Here is an 8,158-nt window from a genome sequence, read left to right on the forward strand (position 1 = left end):
AGCAAAAATATTGGAGAACCCTTTTGCAATTATGTAAGCACATAGTGAAATCGGAAAACTGCTGCTCTGGTTAAAAAAAGCAATGCAACTGATCTCAGCTGGTATTCTATGGAGTGCAATGGAAATTTCTAAGTGACCCCAAACTTTTGACCGGTAGTGTATATTTGGCTGCAACTATGACTCCATAACTCCACAATTTAATCGAGCGTTGACCACAAATGCTGTATATACTAGGGCTGAGCAATATATTGATATTGTTACAATATTGTGATATGAGACTAGATATTGTCTTAGATTTTGGATATTGTAATATCGTGATATGAAATAAGTGGTGTCTTTTCCTGGTTTTAAAGGCTGCATTACAGTAAATTGGTGTCATTTTCTGAACTGAGCAGACTGTTCTAGCTATTCTATTATTTGCCTTTTCCCCACTTAGTCATTATATTCACATTACTGAAGATTTTTTATCTTAAATCTAAGTGTGAAAATATTTTCTCGAAGCATCTGTTGTCAACACTACAATATCGCTAGAGGTATTTGGTCAAGAGTATCATATTTGATTTCTCATTGTTGCTCAGCCCTAGTATATACCATTGTTAATTGAGCTAAAGTAAACATCTGTAAGTATTTTTACATAAATTGTTGTGTCTTTATCGATTTAAAAGCCTAATAATGTGGTGGGTCCACCAGACCCGGGAACATTAGTTGTGTAACAAAAATATGAACACCACACAAGGGTTAAACAGTAGATTTGACTTAAGACGTGAGCTCAGGGCAGATGTCCCTAAACTCGTGACTCGTGGCTAATTCAAATGTCAGCATGTTTACAAAAGGCACAGGATGGGTGTGGAGAATGCATTAAAAGCCTTTAAGTTCAGATGTACCTTGGGTGACAGAATCATGCACCCTGCAACAATCTTTCTGTAAATAAATTAACGTTAGCTAGCTAGTAGTTGTGGTAACTAAACAGTTGGACATGTACACGACTGTAATACAAAACAACGCCCCTGAAATAATAACGTTAGTGACGCTACAGTAATGCTGGATTTTACACTATACACAGACAATCACGTCAGATCAATCTCGTAAGTATTTTAGGAGTTTTAGAATATTAGACTACATAGCTAGGTACATAGGCAAGTGTTAATGTTATCATTAAAGTCTCCTCGCAAAGTAAAGATGCCATAAGGCTAACTAAATTATAGAAATAGAAGTTAAAGGGACGTTGCTTTTCCTGCCCTTTTCTCTGATAAAACAGCGGGAAAAAAGCACGCCTTTCAGACATATGGTACCCGAAATGAGCCTCGCCGACGGGAAACCTTGTTGTTAGCTAATGTTAGCTGGTGATATTTTTTAACCTCTCTGGACTTTGTCTTCGGTTCCTCGGTGAAGCAGCGGTGTATCGTCCCCCTCCGTGTCCGACTCGCCCCGCTCCATTTTCCAGTCAAAGGTAAACGGGGTCTACTGCATCACAGACCTACCTAACAACAACAAAAGCAGCACGGAACTGAGCTAACCTCCCTGGAGCCTACATTCAGCTGAGCTCGAGCTCAACTACCCGTCACGTGAGTCACCGGACAGTTCTGATCCGCTAAAAGTGTCGACGTCAAACGACGTGCCTCGTGGCCCGCCTTTATTCTGCCTCTGATTGGCTTACCCTGGTGTTCCTAAACCCTAACCCTAACCAATCTCTAGTCCTCATGCCTAAACCGAAATACTTCGACCGTTCTAGCAGATCAAATTTAGGATTTACTGTGGAAATGTAGCAAAAACACCATGAAAACAATATGCACATTATGGTGCTATAAATAAAAAAACTTTTGGTTTGGGGTGCTCTGTACTTGTCTTATAGAAAACTCTATGTGGTCTAGTTGTGGTAAATTACACTATAAAAAAAAGGTAGGCTACTATTTTGTCTACATTGATTAAACACTGAAACGCTGTCATATGGCTGTCAAAAAGGAAAGGAAAGAGTTCTGTCCTTTCTACCATCGTGATACTCATTTTACTGGTTTGTATCTAATCATATTGGACTCAGACCAAGAACAAAGGACACAACTGCTTTCTTATTAGGACTGTCTGACAGAGGTGTTCCTATTGTGTGCTGTAGCCCTAACCCTGTCAGAAAAACAAATATAATACGTATGGTCTACAAAAGAAAATGCCAAAGAAATTGTTTCCCTGCAAAACAGACTGGAGTATCTTCAGGCTGAGACCTGCATAGCAAAAAGGAGGAGCAGGGCTTAAGTTTTTACAACTCCTGTCTCCTTTTTCTAAAAAGTAGATGCAGCACAGTCACAGCATACTCTGTTGAGCCACCAATTCCTCATACTTACTGGTCCTGTACAACAGGAGAGCTTCCTGTGTGGAAAAGGCTAACGATTCTTTACAGGATGATCATGTTATTTAAACCTGTGTAAGTTAAGTTATGAAATCAAGGCATAATTCACAGGTAAAGGCAACTTGTGACTCTCTGTAAAATTACGACACAATAGACACACTTACGACATTAGGCTGTTCTAAATGTTAAAACAGAAGATAAAAAGCATTACACATGGTTAGAATAACTTAAAAGAGAAAATAGGAAATAAAACATCACATTCATTATTAATTTCACTTGGTTTCATTTTAAACAAATTGTATATCCCAATATAATACACATTTTCTATAGGCTCTGTCTAAAATTTCAGGGCTAGTTCCATGGTATCAGAATTTTTGGAAAGTCATCATGGGAACATAAATTGGTCATGTGACAAGGACAGGCAAAACTGTCAAAACAAGCAACCATGTGATAGCACTCTAGCCTAATGGATTTTTTTGTGTGGGGGATCCTATTTCAGGTGCCATCCCATGCCCCCCCTTCTAGCCCAGCTCCTAGTGGAATGCCTCTGTAAAAACAATTCTGAGTCAACTATCTTGACCTGACCTTTGACAAGCCATTGGACATGTTGGTTGGGGAGGACCTTCTTGACAGTGTCCTTTAGCTTTCATCCATACAACCAGTCATGCCTTCTTAAATCTACTGAGTTAGCGACAGTCTGTGGCTGTCAGATGAAAAATCTCTCTCTCTCTCTCTCTCCCCCCTCCTGATCTTCCCCTTCTATCCCTCTATACTCTCTAAAGACAAGGGCCTTTTTGTGTGAAAGGGAAATCATAGGACTCACATGCTTTGGAGGAGATAAAGTGAGTGATCACAGCAAAGGGTAGGGTTGTTCAGAAAAGAAGAAAATTTAGAGGAGCGGACTGAAGTCACCTTGAGCTGGATAAAGACTTCAGAACCGGGCAGCTGTGAGCTAGACTGGACCACACCGGGCAGGATACATAAACATGGAGAATGGCAAAACAGAAACAGAAGACCAGACGGAAGGTGTTTCAGAAGGTAAAACAGGTGTCAACGTAATTGAGCTGTAACCTTTGAAAAACTTGCAGTATTTTACTGCCATTTTGTTAATTCTATCTTTCAGTAATCAATTCATTGTTTACTTTATAAAATGTCAACATCAGAACCAAGGTGATGTCTTCAAATTGTTTGTTTTGTCTGAAAAACCGCCAAGAAAGAAAGAAAGAAAGAAGTTAAATCAGTTTTTTTTTCTTGAATGGCTGTGGATTGTTTGGCCCGAGAAAGCTTCATGGGTTGAATGATGCTGCAACCCAACAGAATTCATCTGATCGCAGAGGTTTTGACACAAAAGACAATTGTCCCTCATCCAACAAGCTACCAGGCTATTTATGATAATAAATAAATAAATAAAAAGCAGTAAAAAATAGATCATAAATTGACAATAGGGACATAGGGAGTTGGGTTGGGAACCGGAGGGTCGCTGGTTCAAGTCCCTGTACAGACCAAAAGTATGGTGGTGGACTGGTAGCTGGAGAGGTGCCAGTTCACCTCCTGGGCACTGCCAAGGTGCTCTTGAGCAAGGCACCGAACCCCCAACTGCTTGGGGCGCCTTTCCATGGGCAGCCCCCTCACTCTGACATCTCTCCATTTGTGCATGTGTAGGTCCTGAGCATGTGTGTAATTCAGGCCTGTGTGTAATGTGTGTAATAACAACAGAGTGAAAAGTGTAGTTTCCCTTGTGGGATTAATAAAGTATAATAAAATAAAAAAATAAAAAAATAAAAAATCCTGATTAACAGTGAATTTTAGGGGCCAATAATTCAATTCAATTTTATTTATAGTATCAAATCATAACAAAAGTTATCTCGATACAATTTACAGATAGAGTAGGTCTAGACCACACTCTATAATTTACAAGGACCCAACAATTCTAGTAATTCTGTCAGTGTTGAGGAGAAAATCCTTTTTAGGAAGAAACCTCAGACAGACCCAGGCTCTTGGTAGGCCGAGTCTGACGGTGCCGGTTGGGGGTGTGATGCACAGTGACTATAATAGTCACAATAAAGATAATGGAACAGTGACTACAAATTGTAGGCGTAGTAGTTCATGTCATGGCAGGGCATTGCAGGGCGTTACAGGGTGTAGCGTAGCATAGCAGAGCATAGGTGGACGTAGCCGGATGCTGCAGGGTTCAGCAGGACGCAGCAGGACACTGCAGGGCATTGCAGAACGTAGCACAGTGTAGCCGGGGGTGCACAGTATTAATATTTCACAGTTACAAAAACTCCATTGATAATACATTAGCGACATGCTAATATTGACCACACATATTGGCCCAGCTGATTTTGCTTGAGTAGGGAATAATTCACCATTGTAAAAAACGTTTAACTCCATCATTCCAGGAGAAAAGCCCCCAAAAAGTGTTTTTAAAAAGACTGAAGAGTGCCCGAACCCATCACACAATAGTATTTACTGGATTCCATGTATATCAGCATAATATCATACTATTAATTTAAATAAACTTGCAATCGGAAGTGTGAGGAACATCATGTGTTTTCCTATCAGTGCCCTGATCACAGAAGCACATCCTCTAGGTTTGCCAATGGTTACCACTTTTGTCTTTGTCCTGGAGGTCACTATGGGACAGTATAGCTTAATGTTGACATTGTGAAGCCAACTTTTTCTTGCCTGCAACAACTAGGCCAAGTTTCAGAGGAAATATGTCATACCCTATGACAGAAAGACTACATTGTTGGACCCTGTATATTCATTGTTTTGCTCTGTGATAGTTAAGAAATGTTACTCAATACAGAGATGATACACTGTGCCTGCGGTCCTTGTTAATTATGCATGATAATATATGTTAGTACGTATTTCAGATGACCCTCGAGGCTGATGTCGACATCAGCCTCAAGGGTCATCTGAAATACGACATTTCCAATGTGACATTTCCACAACACTCACAAGCTTTGTGCTTTTGTACAACCAGTTAACTGTCCCAAACTGAACTGCATTTAAAAGAAAAATCCATCATAAAAAGGAATTCCCTTGTGCAGCACTTTCTTTCAGCATTCATGAACAACAGTCTGTCAAAGTTCTGCTGCAACGAATAATCAGTGACTCCATCAGAAGACACTTCCTGGAGCTGTTCCATTTACAAGGAATATGAAAGACTGACAGTTACCACGAGGAACAGGAAGATTAACTTGAAGGAGTGAACAACATGAAAATGATGCTTGTTCTTGCGTGTAGTTTGACAAATCTCTTTTCTGTGAATGAACGGCGTGTGTAGCCATTTCACATGACAGCTAAGTCACTCTTAAACCTTACTGTTCTAACCAAGACTTTTGTGGCATAAGATTTTTGTCATAAAACCTGGTGCAAATTGTTTTACGTCTTACACATCACATGCAGACACCGATCACACCCTTCCCCACAGAGAAATTTTTGTACAGATATTAACTTTTTTTAATTACTTTTATAGTCACTCTGTTTGATTTTGTGCCTAATGAGTCATATGATTCACAGTGTTTTTGGTTGTTGTTTGAAAGTAGGCCTATATGTTCCTAGAATTGAGAAGGCTCATGGAAGAGTTTGTAAAAGGTATTCCTGGGAGTTACAAAGCATATGTTCTTGTAATTGTAAGTTTTTAAATAAATGCATATACTGCAAAGAAAAGAGTCAATTGCATCAACAGTGTTTTCCAAGCAAAGCAATAGTAAGAACCAACAGGTTGGATTTAAAGAAATATCAAAGGTTAAAGTATATTAAAGGTTTTTACTGAAGCAGAAGGAGGGCAGCTTCTGAAAAATCATCAGTATCATTTTAATTTTGGGAAGCATTGACAATGGTACTGAAGTGAGATAAAAATGCTGCAAACATCCCTACTGCGTTCTCGGTTCTGCGTATATAATTCTTTAATTTTGATGAATTAATAAATACAAAACTAAATCAAATGAATAAGGTTTCCCTGTGACTGCAGTAAGGTTTATTATTCACAGTTGAAGTTTACATCTCTGATGACATTCAAGCCAGCGTGTATGTGAACTTACATTTTCTCCACATTCTTATCTAAGGTGTGAATGTGTCATCCATTCATGCCTCTTCAGTGTGCCTGCTTGTGAATAGGAAGTGACATATGATGGAATCAACACTGTCAGAAAGTGAACTATTGCTAACTGAGTTTTCTTTTGTTTCTTTTAGTTAAAGAAGAAAATGTGGAGGAAGCTAACATACAGATTGCTCAGGTAATCAATACTTCTTCTTTTCTACACAACTTCAGAAACTTATCGTGGCCATTGACTGTCATTATTTCATCAACCAATCAGCAGAGTTGAGAAAGCTACCACTCACTTTGAATGAAGGCTGGTAACACTACCCTTCCCGCCATCTGTCAGGAGCAGAGGTCTAAACCTTTATGCATTTGAACCTTTTCTACATTAATCATAACTCACGAAAAATGCAAAACATGAAATATTATTGTTTTTGAATGGCGTTCTGAATGGGTCTCACTGAGGCCACGTAGTAAACTTCTAAACATTATAGCGTTTAAATTTGTGTACATTCTTTCTCACTTCTTCAAAGGAACCAACCACATTAGCTAAATCTGCAATTTATATAATTGATCAAGATTTATAAGAAATACTGTAATACTTCTTACTGTAATGGCTCTTTAGATCTGCAACCCAAAGTATAAAAACGTAGCATTTTGAGCAGAAGGCAAACAGAACAGATGCTCTATTCATTGTGCTGCCTGATGCCTTTCACATGACAGAGAGAGAGCAAGCAAGAGAGGTGGAAAGAAGAGAGAGAGAGAGTGCTGCTTCGACCCCTGTTATGTTCCCATGAGCTGCATCAGTTATGCCTGCTGAATGAATTCAATCAGTTTTGAGTGAAAAACTGCAAAGAGCTGATAAAGAATCCACTACTTAATGAATATGATTAAGAAAGGATGTAAATATTAGTTTAAAAAAAGCAGGAATAAGTAAGTAAAACATGCTGATGATGAAGGGATGAATGTAGGCAGCTGGAAGAAAATGTTATCTACTATAAAAGAAGTCTGAAAAGAGCCAAATGAAGATGCACCAAAACCACAATAAGATAGAAACTGATGGAAAAACAAGACTCGTAGATCTAAAAGATAGAAGAGAAAAGCGGATGTTAAGAGAACAAAATGCACTCAAACACTGAAAACAACTTCCCACAGAATACTAACATCAAAATAGCTGCTGAAATATAAACAGCACAAAAGAAATAAATGTAGAGAAACAGAAGTATTGCTAAAAGAGCGAGTAAACATCCCATAGTGGAGTCCCGATAGAAGAATGCAACAATTCATAGATAAATTCTTCTTTTTACTGGCTATTCCATAATAGAAAATGTTAAAGACATAGGGAGAAGCAAGAAGAGTGCTTTGGATTTCCTTTTCGTTTTATTCTTAATTGACTTCCCGACCCCAAAGAGTACCTTCAAACATCTGACTGAACTTCCTGAGCACCCTGTACTTTTTTTGTCTTTTCAACTCAATTAAATACTTCAACAACATAAAACACACCTCTTAAAACATGATGTTTTCCTTTGCTTCTCATGGCGCAGCTGCAGGGCCTGGTGGCTGAGCTGCGCGAGGGGCTCCATGCTGCTTTGACGGAGCTGTGTGAGCTGCGTCAGAGGGACCACGGTCTGGAGGAGAAGCTCCAGGCCGTCCAGACTGATGTGGATGATAAGATTATGGGCCTCAAGAACTCGCTCAACACTTTCAAGGTGCTGCAGATACCACTACACAGTGAAAACACACGTACACACACACACACACACACA

The 8,158-nt window shown here is 39.2% G+C and overlaps 2 protein-coding genes across 2 annotated transcripts in view; one reads left to right on the forward strand and one right to left on the reverse strand.

Moving 5' to 3' along the window:
• Positions 1–1,589, reverse strand: part of slc17a5 (solute carrier family 17 member 5) — a 12,981-nt gene extending 11,392 nt beyond the window's left edge. Inside the window, exon 1 of the mRNA XM_032541009.1 lies at positions 1,359–1,589. Coding sequence (XP_032396900.1) covers positions 1,359–1,437 — 79 coding nt within the window. The 5' untranslated portion in view covers positions 1,438–1,589. The remainder of the gene's footprint in view (positions 1–1,358) is intronic.
• A 1,446-nt stretch (positions 1,590–3,035) lies between these two features.
• The window catches only part of arhgef33 (Rho guanine nucleotide exchange factor (GEF) 33), a 14,941-nt gene continuing 9,818 nt past the window's right edge, over positions 3,036–8,158 (forward strand). The window contains exons 1-3 of the mRNA XM_032540502.1: positions 3,036–3,379; positions 6,545–6,588; positions 7,937–8,101. Coding sequence (XP_032396393.1) covers positions 3,328–3,379; positions 6,545–6,588; positions 7,937–8,101 — 261 coding nt within the window. The 5' untranslated portion in view covers positions 3,036–3,327. The remainder of the gene's footprint in view (positions 3,380–6,544; positions 6,589–7,936; positions 8,102–8,158) is intronic.

Source organism: Etheostoma spectabile, chromosome 17, assembly GCF_008692095.1.
Source record: "Etheostoma spectabile isolate EspeVRDwgs_2016 chromosome 17, UIUC_Espe_1.0, whole genome shotgun sequence".
NCBI lineage: Eukaryota > Metazoa > Chordata > Actinopteri > Perciformes > Percidae > Etheostoma > Etheostoma spectabile.